The sequence below is a fragment of the Procambarus clarkii genome, chromosome 22, assembly GCF_040958095.1.
Source record: "Procambarus clarkii isolate CNS0578487 chromosome 22, FALCON_Pclarkii_2.0, whole genome shotgun sequence".
NCBI lineage: Eukaryota > Metazoa > Arthropoda > Malacostraca > Decapoda > Cambaridae > Procambarus > Procambarus clarkii.
The window spans coordinates 47,586,112-47,610,433 of NC_091171.1; the positions used below are offsets into that span (position 1 = coordinate 47,586,112).

Genomic DNA, 24,322 nt, shown 5'->3' on the forward strand with positions numbered 1-24,322 from the left:
AGGAAAGTTGAGGACTGTTGATGAGTTGATGTGTGGTGGGAGACCCTGCCTGGGAGCGTTAACTGTGGGAGTGTGGGCACCCTCACTGTGGGAGTGTGGGCACCCTCACTGTGGGAGTGTGGTCACCCTCACTGTGGGAGTGTGGTCACCCTCACTGTGGGAGTGTGGGCACCCTCACTGTGGGAGTGTGGTCACCCTCACTGTGGGAGTGTGGTCACCCTCACTGTGGGAGTGTGGTCACCCCTCACTGTGGTAGTGTGGGCACCCTCACTGTGGGAGTGTGGGCACCCTCACTGTGGGAGTGTGGTCACCCTCACTGTGGGAGTGTGGGCACCCTCACTGTGGGAGTGTGGTCACCCTCACTGTGGGAGTGTGGGCACCCTCACTGTGGGAGTGTGGACACCCCTCACTGTGGGAGTGTGGTCACCCTCACTGTGGGAGTGTGGTCACCCTCACTGTGGGCGTGTGGTCACCCTCACTGTGGGAGTGTGGTCACCCCTCACTGTGGGAGTGTGGGCACCCTCACTGTGGGAGTGTGGGCACCCTCACTGTGGGAGTGTGGTCACCCCTCACTGTGGGAGTGTGGTCACCCCTCACTCTCCCTCACTGTGGGAGTGTGGTCACCCCTCACTCTCCCTCACTGTGGGAGTGTGGGCACCCTCACTCTCCCTCACTGTGGGAGTGTGGTCACCCTCACTCTCCCTCACTGTGGGGAGTGATAGAGCGTGACACGTCACCATCACTGAGGAGAGTGTGGTCACCCCTCACTATCCACCTCTTCACTTCAACAACATTTAAAAAAAAAGTAACAAATACAACACCTGGTCTTGTTAATCAGAGCAAGTTGTAATCCTGGCTACTGGCAGCTGGAACATTTGTAACCGTCTTCAGCTGGGGTTCTGGGAGGGTCCCTCGCTCATTGGCGCCCAAAAACTCCGCCCTGCTTGACCGGCACTGCTTTTGCTGTCTCAGCTCTGAGAAGAGAGCGCTCTGTGTATATGGTTCTCTCTACGGGTTTTTACCAGTTCGAGCCCCGGTGAGGCTAATTAGGTCTAGGGTAATGCAGCGCTCCAGAGACGTTAGTGCTTGTGGAGGCTTGTGGAGGCTTGTGGAGTCTTGTGGAGGCTTGTTGAGGCTTGTGGAGTCTTGTGGAGGCTTGTGGAGGCTTGTGGAGGCTTGTGGAGGCTTGTGGAGGCTTGTGGAGTCTTGTGGAGGCTTGTGGAGGCTTGTGGAGTCTTGTGGAGGCTTGTGGAGGCTTGTGGAGGCTTGTGGAGGCTTGTGGAGTCTTGTGGAGGCTTGTGGAGGCTTGTGGAGTCTTGTGGAGGCTTGTGGAGTCTTGTGGAGGCTTGTGGAGGCTTGTGGAGTCTTGTGGAGGCTTGTGGAGTCTTGTGGAGGCTTGTGGAGGCTTGTGGAGTCTTGTGGAGGTTTGTGGAGGCTTGTGGAGGCTTGTGGAGTCTTGTGGAGTCTTGTGGAGGCTTGTGGAGGCTTGTGGAGTCTTGTGGAGGCTTGTGGAGGCTTGTGGAGGCTTGTGGAGTCTTGTGGAGGCTTGTGGAGGCTTGTGGAGTCTTGTGGAGGCTTGTGGAGGCTTGTGGAGGCTTGTGGAGGCTTGTGGAGGCTTGTGGAGTCTTGTGGAGTCTTGTGAAGGCTTGTGGAGGCTTGTGGAGTCTTGTGGAGGCTTGTGGAGTCTTGTGGAGGCTTGTGGAGGCTTGTGGAGGCTTGTGGAGTCTTGTGGAGGCTTGTGGAGGCTTGTGGAGGCTTGTGGAGGCTTGTGGAGGCTTGTGGAGGCTTGTGGAGGCGGGGCAGGAGCAGACGCGGGTCCTTACAAGAGAGGAGGTGACGGGTGTGTGTGTTAGGCTCTAGTGAGAGACCTGCCCGGCCTCCTGAAGTTTCCCCAACGTCAAGAAACTGTCGTACTAAAGTGCCCTTATCCTAACCTACCAGAGGAGCCAAAACAGAAAACGGGACTGTGTTAATTTCGGGAGCCGTTTTCGTTTCCTAGTACGAGGATTTTTGGCCTTAAGGAGAGTATATATATATATATATATATATATATATATATATATATATATATATATATATATATATATATATATATATATATATATATATACATATATATATATATATATGTATATATATATATATATATATATATATATATATATATATATATATATATATATATATATATATATATATATAATCTAACACTATTGTAGTGCACTGCCATAAAGCCCTTACCTGGTCCACACAGGAGGCTAGTGCACCAACTAGAAATACAACATGGAGTTTTTTTCTTTTTTCTACCACAGACGTGGCCACACATTTACAATGCTAACCAGCATATATACATTTTCTTCTGTCCTCCATGGACAGGGTTAGAGATGTGTTAAACATATAGTTCAAGGGTTTATTGAACATTAACCACAGAAGGTGATTGCAGTGCTTATAAAAGGCTAATCTAACCTACATACAAAAATACATAAATACACACATTTACATCTGTCCTACATAAACAGTGTTTATGTGTCTTTTTTACATAATGTCATTAATGTGCGTTTACAAAGGTGAAATGCAATTCTGACCAGCTTCCACATATCATTTATACACATACATACATATATATATATATATATATATATATATATATATATATATATATATATATATATATATATATATATATATATATATATATATATATATATGTCGTACCTAGTAGCCAGAATGCACTTCTCAGCCTACTATGCAAGGCCCGATTTGCTTAATAAGCCAAGTTTTCATGAATTAATATATTTTCTCTAATTTTTTTCTTATGAAATGATAAAGCTACCCATTTCATTATGTACGAGGTCAATTTTTTTTTATTGTAGTTAAAATTAACGTAGATATATGACCGAACCTAACCAACCCTACCTAACCTAACCTAACCTATCTTAATAGGTTAGGTTAGGTTAGGTGGCCAAAAAAGTTAGGTTAGGTTAGGTTAGGTAGGTTAGGTAGTCGAAAAACAATTAATTCATGAAAACTTGCCTTATTAGGCAAATCGGGCCATGCATATTAGGCTGAAAAGTGCGTTCTGGCTACTAGGTACGACATATATATATATATATATATATATATATATATATATATATATATATATATATATATATATTTATATATATATATATATATATATATATACATATATACACATACCATTCATATACACATACATACACATACATTAATGTGTCTCTTACTTTGAAAGGGGAAGGTACCTGCTATATAAACTAGGGTGTTATTAAACACCTAACCACTGAAGGTGATTAAGGTGCTTTTACAAGCTCAGGTTATATAGTTACATCACAAACATTGTATAATTGATGTATTACACAGTCAATCTTGGGTGCAAGTACAATATATTATCAAGTGTTGTAAGACTCGTCAGTGTGAGAGTAGCGTGTAAGTGGCACTTTATCAGTGTGGGAGTAGCGTGTAAGTGGCACTTTATCAGTGTGGGAGTAGCGTGTAAGTGGCACTTTATCAGTGTGGGAGTAGCGTGTAAGTGGCACTTTATCAGTGTGAGAGTAGCGTGTAAGTGGCACTTTATCAGTGTGGGAGTATCGTGTAAGTGGCACTTTATCAGTGTGGGAGTAGCGTGTAAGTGTCACTTTATCAGTGTGGGAGTAGCGTGTAAGTGGCACTTTATCAGTGTGAGAGTAGTGTGTAAGTGTCACTTTATCAGTGTGAGAGTAGTGTGTAAGTGGAATGACCTGAAAGTGCAGGAAGTGCAAGCTAACTCCACCCACAGTTTCAAGAGCGGGTTTGAACAGAAAGAAACAGGGCCGGAAACCAATATAATACTGAAAAGCGGGGCCCAGGAGTTGAAGCCTCACCCTGCCACCACATACACACAGGCGAGTATTCACACACGCATGTAAGGATAATTATATTATACATATTTTCGTATGGTGTATTTTGGTAACATGTATAATTTTATTCAATTATTAATTGTATTGTATTTTTATTGTGATTGAATTTGTTGTGTATATTATATATTATTGTGATGGTTGGTATGTGGTGGTGTTGTGATGGTGGGCGCTCACGTGCTGGGGCTATGGGCTGATCGACCTTATGCTGATCAGTTGGATTATTGATTTGTTATTTGAGAGAGAGAGAGAGAGAGAGAGAGAGAGAGAGAGAGAGAGAGAGAGAGAGAGAGAGAGAGAGGGGGAGATTTTTTCAGGAGAAAGCGCCAAGCCATTACGACTGTATGGCACTGGGAAGGGGTCAGGATAAGGATATGGGATGGAACGAGGGAGAAGGAATGGTGCCCAAGCACTTGGACGGTCGGGGATTGAACGCCGACCTGCATGAAACGAGACCGTCGCTCTACCGTCGACCCCAAGTGGTTGGGAAGGTAAGGTAGGGGGGGGGGGGGGGGGAGAAATGGAAAAAAAAACTGGTTAGTAAAAACAGCGGCCTCGTACTTTTGAGGTCCGAGTTCGAATCCCCGATACTGCAAGTGAACGAAATGCTTGGGAACTTAAAGTGACGCATTATATAGTGCTCAGGAGGGTGAGCGAAGAGTGAAACGCTCTGATATAAAGGACAAATAAATCCACCGTTTTATTAAAGACATTCAATTTTTAGAAGATGAAATGACATAAGAAAAAAAGCTAAATCTTTGACTTAGTATAACTGAGAAGCCGGAATTTGACGTAGAGGTTAGTAGGCAACCCATTTGTACTGCTGGACTGGACAATTCTGAAGAATTATAAGGAAAAAGAAAGAGAATTGAATTAGCAACTGTGGAATTTGCTGAAGAAAAATCGCTCTGAGAATGGGACCTGAAACTGTGCGAGGGGAAGAGAAAATGTTGTGAGGAAACATTTGATTAAATCTAACACAAGATAAAGTTTTAGCAAGGTAAGTGGTTAAAGCCGGGAGATCTCCACAAGGAAATGAATGATGTTATGGAACTATTGACCTCCAGATGGTGAAGGAAAACGGAAGTGGTCTCGCGGGGGGAACTATTTTGATCATTTGGACTTATCGGAAAGTTAAACAGATTTTTAGCGCCATAAAAAAGGTTCTAAGAAAGTGTAAATTTGGCAGAATAAGGCTGGGGGAGGGATCAGTGGGGCGAGGCTGTCTTAAAGATGCCGGGCTGGTGTGGCTAGGCCCTCCCTGCCTGGACGGGTCCTGGCTGGTGTGGTGTGGTTGATGTCACACTGTTGATGTCACACCTCCATTGATGTCACACCATTGATGTCACACCGGTGATGTCACACCACTGATGACAATCACACTATGACAAAATCTCAGAAGCTCTAGAAGAAAATCAAAATACAGATGTAGTATACACAGACTTTGCAAATGCATTCGACAAATGTGATCATGGAGTGATAGCTCACAAAATGAGGTCAATGGGTATAACTGGTAAAGTAGGACGCTGGATATTCAATTTCCTGTCGAACAGAACACAGAGTAACAGTCAGTCAAATGAAATCGAGCCCAAGGGCAGTTAAAAGCTCTGTACCTCAAGGTACAGTCCTTGCACCACTGCTGTTTCTTATTCTCATGTCAGATATAGACAAAAATACAAGTCACAGCTTCGTGTCATCTTTTGCAGATGACACAAAAATCAGCATGAAAATTACCTCTGCTGAAGACATGGAAAAACTACAAGCAGATATCAACAAAGTTTTCGATTGGGCAACTGAAAATAACATGATGTTTAACGGTGATAAATTCCAGGTACTCAGGTACGGCAAAAATGAGGAGCTCAAACATAATTCAGGGTACCAACACAATCGAATCTGCCCATTGTAGGAAAACAGCATGTCAAGATTTGGGAATAATGATGTCTGACGACCTAACGTTTAAGGAGCATAACCAAGCAAATATTGCGTCAGCCAGAAAAATGATAGGATGGATTACGAGAACTTTAAAATCCAGGGATCCCATCACAATGGTTGTACTCTTCAAGTAACTGGTGTTGTCCCGTCTTGAGTACTGCTCAGTACTCACTTCCCCCTTCAGAGCAGGAGAGATTGCTGAAATAGAGGGAATACAGCACGCATAGACGCATAATACATATACGGCACGCATAGACGCATAATACATATACGGTACGCATAGACGAGATAAAGCACCAAAATTATTGGGATCGTCTCAAAGCTCTCCAAACGTACTCACTAGAAAGGAGACGAGAGAGATACCAAATAATATACACATGGAAGATACTGGAGGGCCAAGTACCAAATCTACACAGTAAAATAACAACATACTGGAGTGAACGATTTGAAAGAAAATGCAGAATAGAACCAGTGAAGAGCAGAGGTGCCATAGGCACAATCAGAGAACACTGCATAAACATCAGAGGTCCGCGGTTGTTCAACGCCCTCCCAGCGACTATAAGAAATATTGCCGGAACAACCGTGGACATCTTCAAGAGGAAAGTAGACTGTTTTCTAAAAAACGTCCCGGACCAACCGGGCTGTGGTGGATATGTGGGCCTGCGGGCCGCTCCAAGCAACAGCCTGGTGGACCAAACTCTCACAAGTCGAGCCTGGCCTCGGGCCGGGCTTGGGGAGTAGAAGAACTCCCAGAACCCCATCAACTAGGTATCAACCAGGTATGACGTCACACCATTGACGTCACACCATTGATATCACACCGTTGACGTCACACCGTTGACGTCACACCGCTGACGTCACACCATTGATGTCACACCGCTGACGTCACACCATTGATATCACACCGTTGATGTCACACCATTGATGTCACACCGTTGACGTCACACCGTTAACGTCACACCGTTGACGTCACACCGCTGACGTCACACCATTGATATCACACCGTTGACGTCACACCGTTGACGTCACACCGCTGACGTCACACCATTGATGTCACACCGCTGACGTCACACCATTGATATCACACCGTTGATGTCACACCATTGAAGTCACACCGTTGACGTCACACCGTTAACGTCACACCGTTGACGTCACACCGCTGACGTCACACCATTGATATCACACCATTTACGTCACACCATTAACGTCACACCATTGACGTCACACCATTGACGTCACACCATTGACGTCACACCATTGACGTCACACCATTAACGTCACACCATTAACGTCACACCATTGACGTCACACCATTGACGTCACACCATTAACGTCACACCATTGATGTCACACCATTGACGTCACACCATTGACGTCACACCATTAACGTCACACCATTAACGTCACACCATTGACGTCACACCATTGACGTCACACCATTGACGTCACACCATTAACGTCACACCATTAACGTCACACCATTGACGTCACACCATTGACGTCACACCATTGACGTCACACCATTGATGTCACACCATTGACGTCACACCATTAACGTCACACCATTGACGTCACACCATTGACGTCACACCATTAACGTCACACCATTGACGTCACACCATTGACGTCACACCATTGACGTCACACCATTGACGTCACACCATTGACGTCACACCATTAACGTCACACCATTGACGTCACACCATTGACGTCACACCATTGACGTCACACCATTGACGTCACACCATTGACGTCACACCATTGACGTCACACCATTGACGTCACACCATTAACGTCACACCATTGACGTCACACCATTGACGTCACACCATTGACGTCACACCATTGACGTCACACCATTAACGTCACACCATTGATGTCACAAAACCTCAGGACCAGTTGATGCTCTACCACTAAACTTTTAATTAAACCCTCAGCTTCACATTAGGACCAAAAGGTTTATTTTACTTATGAAGTAAACTGCAATTCTCTCTAATTAAACACAATGTCATTTAGGTTTTCTGATTAGTTTTTTGTTAATTATTACCGGCCTAATGGCCTGAAGCTGGTGCTTTAATCACGGCTATGGGGGGGCCCAGGAGCTGGAGCCTAATGGTCATTCACTGTTAATAGTTGATTATGTTCCATTTTTTTAAATGAAATTTGGGATTTTGTTTTTTTTTAGTGGATTTGTTCATCATTCATCGTGTTCATGAACGTTCACCGCGGGGCACAAACACGGCAGTCAGGTGAACGATGCAATTAGCCAAATGCGGGAATTACGTCCCTGTTGTGGAGCAAACGTCAGATTATATTACTTAAGGCTTATCTGAACGACGGAATAGATTAGTTCAGGCGACGGAATAGATTAGTTCAGGCGACGGAATATATTAGTTCAGGCGACGGAATAGATTAGCTCAGGCGACGGAATATATTAGTTCAGGCGACGGAATATATTAGTTCAGGCGACGGAATAGATTAGCTCAGGCGACGGAATATATTAGTTCAGGCGACGGAATATATTAGTTCAGGCGACGGAATATATTAGTTCAGGCGACGGAATAGATTAGTTCAGGCGACGGAATATATTAGTTCAGGCGACGGAATAGATTAGTTCAGGCGATGGAATAGATTAGTTCAGGCTTGTACAGGTGACGGAATTGATTAGTTCAGGCTTGTTCAGGCGACGGATTAGATTAGTTCAGGCAACGGAATAGAATAGTTCAGGCTTGTACAGGCGACGGAATTGATTAGTTCAGGCTTGTTCAGGCGACGGATTAGATTAGTTCAGGCAACGGAATAGAATAGTTCAGGCTTGTACAGGCGACGGAATTGATTAGTTCAGGCTTGTTCAGGCGACGGAATAGTTTAGGTCAGGCTTGTTCAGACGACGGAATAGATTAGTTCAGGCTTGTCCAGGCGACGGAATAGATTAGTTCAGGCTTGTTCAGGCGACGGAATAGATTAGTTCAGGCGTCGGAATAGATTAGTTCAGGCTTGTTCAGGCGTCGGAATAGATTAGTTCAGGCTTGTTCAGGCGACGGAATAGATTAGTTCAGGCTTGTTCAGGCGTCGGAATAGATTAGTTCAGGCTTGTCTAGACGACGGAATAGATTAGTTCAAGCTTGTCTAGACAACGGAATAGATTAGTTCAGGCTTGTTCAGGCGACGGAATAGATTAGTTCAGGCGTCGGAATAGATTAGTTCAGGCGACGGAATAGATTAGTTCAGGCGTCGGAATAGATTAGTTCAGGCGACGGAATAGATTAGTTCAGGCTTGTTCAGGCGGCGGAATAGATTAGTTCAGGCTTGTTCAGGCGACGGAATAGATTAGTTCAGGCTTGTTCAGGCGTCGGAATAGATTAGTTCAGGCTTGTCTAGACGACGGAATAGATTAGTTCAGGCTTGTCTAGACAACTGAATAGATTAGTTCAGGCTTGTTCAGGTGTCGGAATAGATTAGTTCAGGCTTGTCTAGACGACGGAATAGATTAGTTCAGGCTTGTCCAGGTGACGGAATAGATTAGTTCAGGCTTGTCCAGGTGACGGAATAGATTAGTTCAGGCTTGTTCAAACGACGGCATAAATTAGCTGAGACCTGTCCAAAGAACAGATTAAATTACTTAAGGCTTGTCGAAACGACAGAATAAATTACTTTATGCCTCCCCAAATAGGCAAAATATAGATTTATCACAATTTGGAATCCTAGATTAGTGTAGTTTTGTTTTGTTTCACACAGACACCGTCCATCTTGAGGTTATCTTGAGATGATTTCGGGGCTTTAGTGTCCCCGCGGCCCGGTCCTCGACCAGGCCTCCACCCCCCAGGAAGCAGCCCGTGACAGCTGACTAACACCCAGGTACCTATTTTACTGCTAGGTAACAGGGGCATAGGGTGAAAGAAACTCTGCCCATTGTTTCTCGCCGGCGCCTGGGATCGAACCCAGGACCACAGGATCACAAGCCCAGCGTGCTGTCCGCTCGGCCGACCGGCTCCCCGTCCAAGAGCCAAACTGAGTTCAGTTACCAGTACAAGAAAGTCTGAAGTCTGATCCGTAGAGCCTGAACCCAAGGCCTGTAAAGCTGCAAGACTTTTAAGCTCTGTCCTAACATGAATAACTGAGCTTAAGCCTAAGTTGAAAAGTGGAGCACTTTAGCGGGCTGAAGTAGCAATCACTTAACACTAAGGATGAACTTTAAACCTTTTAAGTTAACACTAAGTGCTAAAAACCAGTCTTGAGGTTAAAGTCAAACCAGTCTGCGGGAACTGACTGGGATACACAACACCGGAGCCCCAAGCGGGACAAATTGGAACACTTGAACCAATCGTGGAACGCAAATAAACATTTACGTTGAGTAGTGGAAGTGGAGCACTTAGAGCAGTTGACCAGGTGAGTGGGAGGAACACTTTACCTGTGTTGGTGTGTGGGGCTCCTGCCGGCCCTCAGGCCCTCGGAGACACCACTCTGAACCCAGCACCGCTCCACTATTTTTAAGTGTTGGCGCTTGCTAGAATTGTCCGCGGTGTTGTTAAGGGAGAGAGAGAGAGAGAGAGAGAGAGAGAGAGAGAGAGAGAGAGAGAGAGAGAGAAAGAGAGAGAGAGACAGACAGAGAGACAGATAGACAGACACACAGACAGACACACAGAGGGTCATTAATCACTAACTTTCAGCAATATCTTCCTGGGGAAGGGGCGATAGCAGGTAAGGCTTGAGGCTGAGATAACACAGGTGGTGGTGATATCACAAGAGCATCGTATTGCAAGATAACAAGCATGCATGCTAAGGTTGCAACAACCTTAGCGATAACGTTCACATATTGGGAAGGAAGTTTGGATGCCATTGGGGATCGAACTTGGACCCTGCATGATGTGAGGTCGTCGGGTTAGGTAGTAAATGAAGAAATAGGTGTGTGGGCGAGTGTATGTATGTGTAATTACCTAAGTGTAGTTACAGGATGAGAGCTACGCTCGTGGTGTCCCGTCTTCCCAGCACTCTCTTTGAAGCTACTGACGGTCTTGGCCTCCACCACCTTCTCACCTAACTTGTTCCAACCGTCTACCATTCTGTTTGCTAAAGTTAACTTTTTAGTTTTTTTTTCAATAACTTTGTTTCCTAAGCTTGGACCTGTGTCCTCTTGTTCTTGAAGCGTGGGTTTTCAACATTCATCTTTGTCTATTTTATTGATTCCTGTTACTATTGTGTATGTCGCGATCATGTCTCTCCTGTCTTGTGACTTGGGCACACTGTACGCCTCTAGTCTCTTTGTATCTGTATGATCGTGCCGTTAACTCTTGAGCCCCGCCTCTCTAACCGTTGGTGGTCTAATTTTCTGACCTAATTTCCTTTATCATATCAACAACATATTTTTTTCTCTCACACACACATCCCCAGGATGCAGTCCGTGCAGCTGTCTCACTCCCAAATCCCTATTTACTGCTGGGTGAACAGCGGCATCAGGTGAAAGATATTCTGCCCATTTGTTTCTGCCTCGACCGGGGGATCGATCCCGGGTCCTTTGGACTACGACTCCTGAGCGCTGAGTGTACTCACCTAATTGTGCATGAGGGGGTTGCGCTCCGGCTCTTTGGTCCCGCCTCTCAACTGTCAATCAACTGGTGTACAGATTCCTGAGCCTACTGGGCTCTATCATATCTACATTTGAAAGTGTGTATGGAGTCAGCCTCCACCACATCACTGCCTAATGCATTCCATTTATTATCTACTCTGACACTGAAAAAATTCTTTCTAACGTCTCTGTGGCTCATCTGGGTACTAAGTTTCCACCTGTGTCCCCTTGTTCGTGTCCCACCCGTGCTGAAGAGTTTGTCTTTGTCCACCCTGTCAATTCCCCTGAGAATTTTGTAGGTGATTATCATGTCTCCCCTTACTCTTCTGTTTTCCCAGGGACGTGAGGTTCAGCTCCTTTAGCCTTTCCTCGTTGCTCATTCCTCTCAGTTCCGGGACGAGCCTGGTGGCATACCGCTGCATCTTCTCTAACTTTGTCTTGTGTTTAACTAGGTAAGGACTCCAGGCTGGAGCTGCATATTCTAGGATTGGTCTGACATAAGTGGTATACAGGGTCCTGAACGATTCCTTACACAAGTTTCTAAAGGCAGTTCTGTGTGTATTCACCTAATTGTGCTTGCGGGGATTGAGCTCTGGCTCTTTGGTCCCGCCTCTCAACTGTCAATCAACTGGTGTACAGATTCCTGAGCCTACTGGGCTCTATCATATCTACATTTAAAACTGTGTATGGAGTCAGCCTTCACCCACCACATCACTGCCTAATGCATTCCGTCCGTTAACTACTCTGACACTGAAAAAGTTCTTTCTAACGTCCCTGTGGCTCATGTGGGTACTCAGTTTCCACCTGTGTCCCCTTGTTCACGTACCACCAGTGTTGAATAGTTTATCCTTGTCCACCCTGCCAATACCCCTGAGGATTTTGTAGGTAGTGATCATGTCTCCCCTTACTCTTCTGTCTTCCAGTGTCGTAAGGTGCTTCTCTCGCAGCCTTTCCTTTTGTGTGTGTGTGTGTGTGTGTGTGTGTGTGTGTGTGTGTGTGTGTGTGCGCGCGCGTGAGCAAGAGTTTTACATGAAGTGTCTTGAATTTTTAATTAATTAGTTTTCGGTTACCAGATGCTAATTACCGAATTAATATTTATGACAATTTAGCCCCGAAGAGATGATTCGATCGTCACCCAACCCGTCCTCTTAAAAATAACGTCGCTTTTCGCCCGTATGCGCGCTACGACAGGTGTATAACACTTATGACTAAATGGACGCAATTTAAAATGAAATCGGCTCACGAAAGTGAAGTACTGTCCAGTTTTCTGTGTGGAGTCCTCTGGCTTACTCGGTTAGGTTAGGAGAGGAAACATTCAATTAACGTTTTTTCTTGACGTTTTGAAACCTTGGGAGAACTTCCTGCCCTCATAACCTACCAGAGGACCAATAACTTGCTGTTTAAAAAAAAATCCAAAATTTATTTTCAATTATTTAGCATTTTCAAATTCCATTTTTTGGGGGACATTTTTGGGGGACGAAAATGGACATTTTCAACGTCCATTTTGACGAAAATGGACATTTTGAACGTCCATTTTCGGCCATACGGACAAACGGGCAAATTCAAACATAATTTGTCAACTGACAGTTTGACCGTCAAGGTTTACTCCTCTTAACAGGAAATTAATTAAAACTTATCAAGATTCTCATTAAAATTTAATCTGGCCATAGATTTGTTTAAAACTATAATCATATATTTGTATTTTATGTGACATTGATGCTGATGTAACCTTATTGTTGTCGTTGTTGTTTAGTAATTACCACCTTAAAATCTTGATGGGAATGACGTCACTATACATGACTGAGTGACGTCATTATACATGACTGAGTGACGTCATTATACATGACTGAGTGACGTCATTATACATGACTGAGTGACGTCATTATACATGACTGAGTGACGTCATTATACATGACTGAGTGACGTCATTATACATGACTGAGTGACGTCATTATACATGACTGAGTGACGTCATTATACATGACTGAGTGACGTCATTATACATGACTGAGTGACGTCATTATACATGGTTGAGTGACGTCATTATACATGACTGAGTGACGTCATTATACATGACTGAGTGACGTCATTATACATGACTGAGTGACGTCATTATACATGACTGAGTGACGTCATTATACATGACTGAGTGACGTCATTATACATGACTGAGTGACGTCATTATACATGACTGAGTGACGTCATTATACATGACTGAGTGACGTCATTATACATGACTGAGTGACGTCATTATACATGACTGAGTGACGTCATTATACATGGTTGAGTGACGTCATTATACATGACTGAGTGACGTCATTATACATGACTGAGTGACGTCATTATACATGACTGAGTGACGTCATTATACATGACTGAGTGACGTCATTATACATGACTGAGTGACGTCATTATACATGACTGAGTGCGGTCATTATACATGACTGAGTGCGGCTGGTCAGAAATATGCGGCCACCACACTCGGGGCAATATAGGTCTCCAGGTCTGTTATTCTCAAGGTCACGTGTTATCTTAAGGTGTTATCTTAAGGTCACATGTTATCTCAAGGTCACGTGTTATCTTAAGGTGTTATCTCAAGGTCACGTGTTATCTCAGGTGTTATCTCAAGGTCACGTGTTATCTCAGGTGTTATCTTAAGGTCACGTGTTATCTCAAGGTCACGTGTTATCTTAAGGTGTTATCTTAAGGTCACGTGTTATCTCAAGGTCACGTGTTATCTCAGGTGTTATCTTAAGGTCAGGTGTTATCTCGAGGTCACGTGTTATCTCAGGTGTTATCTAAAATCACGTGTTATCTTCCTTAAAAATCGTGTTAATCATGTCATGTTACACTCCCCCCACCCCCCAGGAAGCAGCCCGTGGCAGCTGTCTAACTCCCAGATACCTATTTACTACTAGGTGAACAGGAACATCAGGGTGGAAAGAAACTCTGCCCATTTGTTTCCCCCTCCACCGGGGGATCGAACCCGGAACCTCACGACTACGAATCCGGAGCGCTGTCCACTCAGCTGTCAAGGGTGGTGGCAGGGCCAGCAACGGGCTCCCAGCTGTCAGCAGTCAAGCCTGTGTCTTAAATCACCGTCAAACTTTATTGAATAGTTTTATTAATAGCATTTCTCTTAAGTTCGTATTGGGATTTTAAGTTTTAATTTCGTTGCACATCTGGCGTTGTGAATCAAGATGCAAGATAATGTAACGTTGAACTATTGCATGTGCAATTAGATAAGATACGTCTATACTATCGTAATCAGCTGATAGTAGTCTGATCTTGATTAACTATTACCGCGATCCTAAACTATTACCATTTTAAGGAAGATAAACATGTTTCGCCGTAGTATTAGAGTCGCGGGCGTGAAAAAATGTTATATTAGGCTAGCCAATCAACTTTTATAATACGCTTGAACAAAGTTGCTCACTAACGACTGAACTAGCACGCGCCTCGCTGGACAGTTTGGGAAGAGAATAACTAGCCGCCATGTTGTGCTTCGAGAGTGACCTCTGACCTGACCCCTTAACTATCCTTACTCTAACAGCCCTGAGTGACGCCACTGACAACTAGCGTCAGAGTAAACCCCAGAGTAGCCCTGGGCTATGTTGTAAACCCCAGAGTAGCCCTGGGCTATGTTGTAAACCCCAGAGTAGCCCTGGACTATGTTGTAAACCCCAGAGTAGCCCTGGACTATGTTGTGAACCCCAGAGTAGCCCTGGACTATGTTGTAAACCCCAGAGTAGCCCTGGACTATGTTGTAAACCCCAGAGTAGCCCTGGGCTATGTTGTAAACCTCAGAGTAGCCCTGGACTATGTTGTGAACCCCAGAGTAGCCCTGGACTATGTTGTAAACCCCAGAGTAGCCCTGGACTATGCTGTAAACCCCAGAGTAGCCCTGGACTATGTTGTAAACCCCAGAGTAGCCCTGGGCTATGTTGTAAACCCCAGAGTAGCCCTGGACTATGTTGTAAACCCCAGAGTAGCCCTGGGCTATGTTGTAAACCCCAGAGTAGCCCTGGGCTATGTTGTAAACCCCAGAGTAGCCCTGGGCTATGTTGTAAACCCCAGAGTAGCCCTGGGCTATATTGTAAACCCCAGAGTAGCCCTGGGCTATGTTGTAAACCCCAGAGTAGCCCTGGACTATGTTGTAACCCCCAGAGTAGCCCTGAACTATGTTGTAAACCCCAGAGTAGCCCTGGACTATGTTGTGAACCCCAGAGTAGCCCTGGACTATGTTGTAAACCCCAGAGTAGCCCTGGACTATGGTGTAACCCCCAGAGTAGCCCTGGAATATGCTGTAAACTCCAGAGTAGCCCTGGACTATGTTGTAAACCTCAGAGTAGCCCTGGACTATGGTGTAAACCCCAGAGTAGCCCTGGACTATGTTGTAGCCCCCAGAGTAGCCCTGGACTATGTTGTAAACCCCAGAGTAGCCCTGGACTATGTTGTGAACCCCAGAGTAGCCCTGGACTATGTTGTAAACCTCAGAGTAGCCCTGGACTATGGTGTAAACCCCAGAGTAGCCCTGGACTATGGTGTAACCCCCAGAGTAGCCCTGGACTATGCTGTAAACTCCAGAGTAGCCCTGGGCTATGTCGTAAACTCCAGAGTAGCCCGAGACTGTTGTAAACCCCAGAGTATGAATGATCAACAGATAATGGCCACCTTCCATAACACATGTCCAAGACTAACCTAAATCCACAACATTTACGAGCCGTGAGGGCTAAGTTTGACCAGCTGGTGCCAACACGAACAGTCTGGCCGATCACAGGTCAGTGTGGCCACCCACACACGGCACCCCTACACTCCACCTCCCGACTACGGCTTGTAGAGGGCGAGTATTAGACGCACGGGGCGATGACCCCAAATTAGGAGACCGACAGACGTGTTTTATGAACTATTTCCTCTGTGCCGCGTTGAGGGGCGTCTTGGGAGTGTGGCGGGGCACGCCCAGGCTGGTGGGTACGTACCCCCACGCCGGGTATTTTGGTAGTTTATACGCCCTAATTATTACGCAAATTGTATTGCCTCGCGTCGGGGAGGACGCAGTGTGTGTGTGGTGGTGGTGGCTCCGTGGTCAGTATGGGTGGTACTCGTCTAGTTGTACCCTCCTAGTTGGGCTTGTGGGGGTTGAGGTTTGGCTCTTTGGTCCCGCCTCTCAACTATCAATCAACTGATGTACAGGGTTACACACAGAGATCACACTAACGTGATGCATCAAATGAACACATCCACAAGGGCCGTGACGAGGATTCAAACCTGCGTCCGGGAGCATCCCAGACACTGCCTTAATCGACTGAGCTACAGGGCGTCATGTACAGGGTCCTGAGCCTACTGGGCTCTATCATATCTACATTTGAAGGTGTGTATGGAGTCAGCCTCCACCACATCACTGCCTAATGCATTCCATTTACTAACTACTCTGGTACTGAAAAAGTTCTTTCTAATGTTTCTGTGGCTCATTTGGGTACTCAGTTTCTACCTGTGTCCCCTTGTTCGTGTCCCACCCGTGCTGAAGAGTTTGTCTTTGTCCAGTCAATTCCCCTGAGAATTTTGTAGGTGGTTATCATGTCTCCCCTTACTCTTCTGTTTTCCCAGGGACGTGAGGTTCAGCTCCTTCAGCCTTTCCTCGTTGCTCATTCCTCTCAGTTCCGGGACGAGCCTGGTGGCATACCGCTGCATCTTCTCTAACTTTGTCCTGTGTTGGTGGTTGTGGTGGTGGTTGTGTTGGTGGTTGTGTTGGTGGTTGTGTTGGTGGTTGTGTTGATGGTTGTGTTGGTGGTTGTGGTGGTGGTTGTGTTGGTGGTTGTGGTGGTGGTTGTGTTGGTGGTTGTGGTGGTGGTTGTGGTTGTGGTGGTGGTTGTGGTGGTGGTTGTGGTGGTGGTTGTGGTGGTGGTTGTGTTGGTGGTTGTGGTGGTGGTTGTGGTTGTGTTGGTGGTTGTGTTGGTGGTTGTGGTGGTGGTTGTGTTGGTGGTTGTGTTGGTGGTTGTGTTGGTGGTTGTGGTGGTGGTTGTGTTGGTGGTTGTGGTGGTGGTTGTGGTGGTGGTTGTGTTGATGGTTGTGGTGGTGGTTGTGGTGGTGGTTGTGTTGGTGGTTGTGATGGTGGTTGTGGTGGTGGTTGTGTTGGTGGTTGTGGTGGTGGTTGTGTTGGTGGTTGTGGTGGTGGTTGTGTTGGTGGTTGTGATGGTGGTTGTGGTGGTGGTTGTGTTGGTGGTTGTGGTGGTGGTTGTGGTGGTGGTTGTGTTGGTGGTTGTGATGGTGGTTGTGGTGGTGGTTGTGGTGGTGGTTGTGGTGGTGGTTGTGTTGGTGGTTGTGGTGGTGGTTGTGTTGGTGGTTGTGGTGGTGGTTGTGTTGGTGGTTGTGGTGGTGGTTGTGTTGGTGGTTGTGATGGTGGTTGTGTTGGTGGTTGTGGTGGTGGTTGTGGTGGTGGTTGTGATGGTGGTTGTGGTGGTGGTTGTGGTGGTGGTTGTGATGGTGGTTGTGGTGGTGGTTGTGGTGGTGGTTGTGGTGGTGGTTGTGATGGTGGTTGTGGTGGTGGTTGTGGTGGTGGTTGTGGTGGTGGTTGTGGTGGTGGTTGTGGTGGTGGTTGTGTTGGTGGTTGTGATGGTGGTTGTGGTGGTGGTTGTGTTGGTGGTTGTGGTGGTGGTTGTGGTGGTGGTTGTGGTGGTGGTTGTGGTGGTGGTTGTGGTGGTGGTTGTGGTGGTGGTTGTGTTGGTGGTTGTGGTGGTGGTTGTGGTGGTGGTTGTGTTGGTGGTTGTGGTGGTGGTTGTGTTGGTGGTTGTGATGGTGGTTGTGGTGGTGGTTGTGTTGGTGGTTGTGGTGGTGGTTGTGGTGGTGGTTGTGGTGGTGGTTGTGGTGGTGGTTGTGGTGGTGGTTGTGGTGGTGGTTGTGTTGGTGGTTGTGGTGGTGGTTGTGGTGGTGGTTGTGTTGGTGGTTGTGGTGGTGGTTGTGGTGGTGGTTGTGGTGGTGGTTGTGGTGGTGGTTGTGGTGGTGGTTGTGGTGGTGGTTGTGGTGGTGGTTGTGATGGTGGTTGTGTAGTGATGTATAGAATATATAAGACCAGGCGATGTATGACTGATTGTTGGCCACAGGTTGGAGGTCTTGGTGTTGACTCTCTGAGTGCCATTGACAGCTGATTAATGGCTGCGGCAGCTGTGTAGGGGCCACCGAACTCTCCTCCTTGCCCAGCGTGTCTCTTTTGGCTCCTGAGCACGAGTGCCTCTAGCAGGGGGAGGGGGGGAGTGCCTCTAGCTGGGGCTGGGGGGGGGAGTGCCTCTAGCTGGGGCTGGGGGGGGGGAGTGCCTCTAGCTGGGGGAGGGGAGGGGGGGAGAACCTCTAGCTGAGGGAGGGGGGGGAGTACCTCAGCTGGTGAGGGGGGGGGGAGGCAGTGCCTCTAGCAAGGGGGGGGGGGCGTTGTCGTGTCATGGTCTGTGTATGTTTCCTCCACAAGTACATTTCTCAAACACCTGAGTCAGACATTTTACTCACTATCTCCATCAAACGAGATCCCTAAATACTCTCAGATATATCTAAAAACACCTGCCCCTGAAAAATCTCCTTCACACATCTTCCCCCCCCCATAAACATCTTTATACTCCCCCTCCAACACCTGCCCCCCCCCCACAAAGAACACCTCCCAGCACCTCTCACCAAAACACAATAATTTCTACTTTGGTCACTGTGGGCCACACTCTGGCTGTTGTTTACTTACACAACAGTGAAGGTAACATTGCCCAAACTTGTTTACCAAAACAGCAGGAAATAGTTTCTGCCCACGACGCAAGAGGGCAGGTAAACACAGTGTATATATATATATATATATATATATATATATATATATATATATATATATATATATATATATATATATATATATATATATATATATATATATATATATATTTCTCCTATCAACAAACAGAAATGATATATAGATTCTGATGCTCTGAGTACTGTATTTTGTGGTGTTAGCATGTGCAGCATAACCGCCGAGTGCCAGAGGTGAGGGACAGTGCCAGAGGTGAGAGACAGTGCCAGAGGTGAGGGACAGTGCCAGAGGTGAGAGACAGTGCCAGGGGTGAGAGACAGTGCCAGAGGTGAGAGACAGTGCCAGGGGTGAGAGACAGTGCCAGAGGTGAGAGACAGTGCCAGGGGTGAGAGACAGTGCCAGAGGTGAGAGACAGTGCCAGGGGTGAGAGACAGTGCCAGAGGTGAGAGACAGTGCCAGGGGGTGAGAGACAGTGCCAGGGGGTGAGAGACAGTGCCAGGGGGTGAGAGACAGTGCCAGAGGTGAGAGACAGTGAAAGACAGTGCCAGGGGGTGAAAGACAGTGCCAGGGGTGAAAGACAGTGCCAGGGGTGAAAGACAGTGCCAGGGGTGAGAGACAGTGCCAGGGGGTGAGAGACAGTTCCAGGGGGTGAGAGACAGTGCCAGAGGTGAGAGACAGTGCCAGAGGTGAGAGACAGTGCCAAAGGTGAGAGACAGTGCCAAGGGGTGAGAGACAGTGCCAGGGGGTGAGAGACAGTGCCAGGGGGTGAGAGACAGTGCCAGGGGTGAGAGACAGTGCCAGGGGCTGAGAGACAGTGCCAGAGGTGAGAGACAGTGACAGAGGTGAGAGACAGTGCCGGAGGTGAGAGACTGCCAGAGGTGAGAGACAATGCCAGGGGGTGAGAGACAGTGCCAGAGGTGAGAGACAGTGCCAGAGGTGAGAGACAGTGCCAGAGGTGAGAGACAGTGCCAGGGGGTGAGAGACAGTGCCAGGGGGTGAGAGAGAGTGCCAGGGGTGAGGAAGAGAGAGAGTGCCAGATCATAATGGCACCCTTGCCTAAGCGCTCCCGCCTCTGGCGTGTGCCACAATAAATCATAAAGAAGGTTTGCCTTCAAGTACAGCAGACAACTGAGAAAATATTGAGACCAGGAACGCGGGTTCGAGCCCATTAAATAACCTCGATGCACGCTCTCAGAGACTCTTCACGTTGAAGTTCCGGCAGACACGCTCCAAGCTCCGGCAGACAAGCTCCAAGCACCAGCAGACATGCTCCAAGCTCCGGCAGACACGCTCCAAGCACCAGCAGACATGCTCCAAGCTCCGGCAGACACGCTCCAAGCTCCGGCAGACACGCTCCAAGCTCCGGCAGACACGCTCCAAGCACCAACAGACATGCCCCAAGCTCCGGCAGACACGCTCCAAGCTCCGGCAGACACGCTCCAAGCTCCGGCAGACACGCTCCAAGCTCCGGCAGACAAGCTCCAAGCACCAGCAGACATGCTCCAAGCTCCGGCAGACACGCTCCAAGCACCAGCAGACATGCCCCAAGCTCCGGCAGACACGCTCCAAGCTCCGGCAGACACGCTCCAAGCTCCGGCAGACACGCTCCAAGCTCCGGCAGACACGCTCCAAGCTCCGGCAGACAAGCTCCAAGCACCAGCAGACATGCTCCAAGCTCCGGCAGACACGCTCCAAACACCAGCAGACATGCTCCAAGCTCAGGCAGACACGCTCCAAGCACCAGCAGACATGTTCCAAGCTCCGGCAGACACGCTCCAAGCACCAGCAGACATGCTCCAAGCTCCGGCAGACACGCTCCAAGCACCAGCAGACATGCTCCAAGCTCCGGCAGACACGCTCCAAGCACCAGCAGACATGCTCCAAGCTCCGGCAGACACGCTCCAAGCACCAGCAGACATGCTTCAAGCTCCGGCAGACACGCTCCAAGCACCAGCAGACATGCTCCAAGCACCAGCAGACACGCTCCAAGCTTTCTCACCGCCAGATTTGTTCTATTTTCAGCAGAGCGAGGTGGCCAGCAGCTCCTCCCGCAGAGATGCGCTGAGAGAGGTGATGTTGGAGCAACAATAACAACATCAACAACCACAGCAGAATCAACAGCAGTCGCAGCAACAGCAGTCACAGCAATGGCAACAACTGCAGCAGCAGGAGCAGCAGCAGCAGGAGCAGGAGCAGCAGCAGCAGCAGCAGCAGCAGCAGCCACAGCAAAAGCAACAACAGCAGCAGCAGCAGCAGCAGCAGCAGCAGGAGCAGCAGCAGCAGCAGCAGCAGGAGCAGCAGCAGCAGCAGCAGCAGCAGCAGCAGCAGTAGCAGCAGCAGCAGGAGCAGCAGCAGCAGCAGCAGCAGCCACAGCAAAAGCAACAACAGCAGCAGCAGTAGCAGCAGCAGCAGCAGCAGCAGCAGCAGCCACAGCAAAAGCAACAACAGCAGCAGCAGCAGCAGCAGCAGCAGCAGGTCCACAAATAGCAGTTGTGGAGTTGTGAGTGTTGGTTTAGGTCAAGAGACCGTAACCATGTTGATGGTGAGAGGCAGTGAGGCAGGCTTGGTGTGGTGGTGAGGGGCAGTGAGGCAGGCTTGGTGTGGTGGTGAGAGGCAGTGAGGCAGGCTTGGTGTGGTGGTGAGGGGCCAAAAACAGATATATGCAGTCCACACAAACATTTAATAAATTAAAAAAACACAGAAAACAGATCCAACAAAGTAATGCCAACAACAATCATGTGCTTCCCGCCAAAATCTCCCGCCATTCCTGTGCTTCCCGCCAAAATTTCCCGCCATCCGGGTGATTCCCGCCAAAATCTCCCGCCGTCGGATATTCGGCTGGAGGAGAAATACGAGTTTCATTACCTTCTTGGTGGGTGGGGCGGGAGGCGGGACCCGACCCGTGTGAATGGCTGGGTATAGAGGCCTCGGGGCTCGAACACTTGTCTTCCACCGTCACCTGAGTTGGTACACAGTAGGGAGAAGTTTGGCCCCCCTCAACCATCAGGCTCTCTCGTGTCAACCACCACAGCCCTGGCACCACTGTTGGAAATTTGTTAGTGCGGATGGCGGACACTTCCTGTGGTGCAGTATATAGATGCCTGAAGCTAGTGGTGAGGCAGTATAGATGTTTGAATCTAATAGCTAAGTAGTATAGATGTCTGAACGTGATGGCGAAGCTCTATAGATGTCTCAACATGATAAGTGATCAGTATAGATGTCTGAATCTTTTAATATGTCTAAACTTTCTTTTTGTTCATTATAAATATCTTAACGTTCTAGCGAAGGGGGTATACATAGGTGAACATTGTAATGAAAGAAGATACATAGCTGAACATTGTAATGAAAGAAGATACATAGCTGAACATTGTAAAGAAAGAAGATACATAGCTGAACATTGTAATGAAAGAAGATACATAGCTGAACATTGTAATGAAAGAAGATACATAGCTCAACATTGTAAATGAAAGAAGATACATAGCTGAACATTGTAAAGAAAGAACATACATAGCTGAACATTGTAAATGAAAGAACATACATAGCTGAACATTGTAAATGAAAGAAGATACATAGCTGAACATTGTAAATGAAAGAAGATGCATAGCTGAACATTGTAAATGAAAGAAGATACATAGCTGAACATTGTAAAGAAAGAAGATACATAGCTGAACATTGTAAATGAAAGAAGATACATAGCTGAACATTGTAAAGAAAGAAGATACATAGCTGAACATTGTAAATGAAAGAAGATACATAGCTGAACATTGTAAATGAAAGAAGATACATAGCTGAACATTCTAATAAAGGGGTATAAATTTACCTTATTAGTAAATCCTACCCGAAATCCCCTACCCCCCTCTTACCCCTAAACAACAGTACATATACTGACTACCTCACACATTAATAAGTCAATAATTGACGTACAAATCTGCCACCGACTAACAGGAGCAAACTTTTACCCGGTGCAATAATAAAGGTTTTTCTCAAATATGAAATAACATTATAGTTTTGAAGTTATGTATAGTTAGGCCTAGACAAGGTTAGGTCAGATGTTTTAGTTAGGACGATTTAAAGTGAGTTTACAGTACAGCTGTTCCCTTAATATACCTTATACATATACATGTGTAAACCTTATACGGGAGCAATATATATTTATGGAATCTGAACCTTCTATTGATGTAATATACATACCAATACCTTATGGTATACATTTCTGAATCTGGTTGTATTATATGCTTAAACTGTCTTGTGAAGCAGCATACGTCAGTATAAATGCCTGAAGGTCCTAATACAGCTGTATAAGCTCTTAAAACCTATAGACAGATTGATAAACTCTATTGCAGCAGAAAGGACATGTGAGCCTTTTAGTGTGGCATTATATATAAGTTATTATATATCGTGTGATCACCTAACATCCATAGACATTAATACATTTATAAAGTCCCAATCTTGTGTTTAATATTCCACGATGAATATAGACACGAGACTCACGTGGGAGGTGCATGAGCCCTACTGAGTTTGTTTATAGTTGAAGTATAAACACCTGAACCGTCTCACCTTATTAGTGGAGAAAATATCGAGAACTTTGTTTATGGAGGAAATATAGACGCTAGAACTAGGTTACTGTGTTTATGGAGGAAATATAGACGCTGGAACTTGGTTACTGTGTTTATGGAGGAAATATAGACGCTGGAACTTGGTTACTGTGTTTATGGAGGAAATATAGACGCTGGAACTTGGTTACTGTGTTTATGGAGGAAATATAGACGCTGGAACTTGGTTACTGTGTTTATGGAGGAAATATAGACGCTGGAACTAGGTTACTGTGTTTATGGAGGAAATATAGACGCTGGAACTTGGTTGCTCTGTTTATGGAGGAAATATAGACGCTGGAGCTAGGTTACTGTGTTTATGGAGGAAATATAGACGCTGGAACTTGGTTACTGTGTTTATGGAGGAAATATAGACGCTGGAACTAGGTTACTGTGTTTATGGAGGAAATATATACGCTGGAACTAGGTTACTGTGTTTATGGAGGAAATATAGACGCTGGAACTTGGTTGCTCTGTTTATGGAGGAAATATAGACGCTGGAACTAGGTTACTGTGTTTATGGAGGAAATATAGACGCTGG

At 46.6% G+C, this 24,322-nt stretch overlaps 2 protein-coding genes across 2 annotated transcripts in view; one reads left to right on the plus strand and one right to left on the minus strand.

The window, feature by feature from the left end:
• LOC123759382 (protein trapped in endoderm-1) overlaps positions 1–24,322 on the plus strand; it is a 226,902-nt gene that overhangs the window by 83,382 nt on the left and 119,198 nt on the right. The window lies entirely within an intron of this gene.
• Positions 1,009–10,908, minus strand: LOC138367573 (uncharacterized). The gene is made up of 3 exons (XM_069329277.1): positions 10,858–10,908; positions 3,459–3,758; positions 1,009–1,818 (listed from the first exon to the last, which is right to left on the minus strand). Exons 1-3 carry the CDS (start codon positions 10,906–10,908, stop codon positions 1,009–1,011), a joined length of 1,161 nt encoding a protein of 386 aa, XP_069185378.1.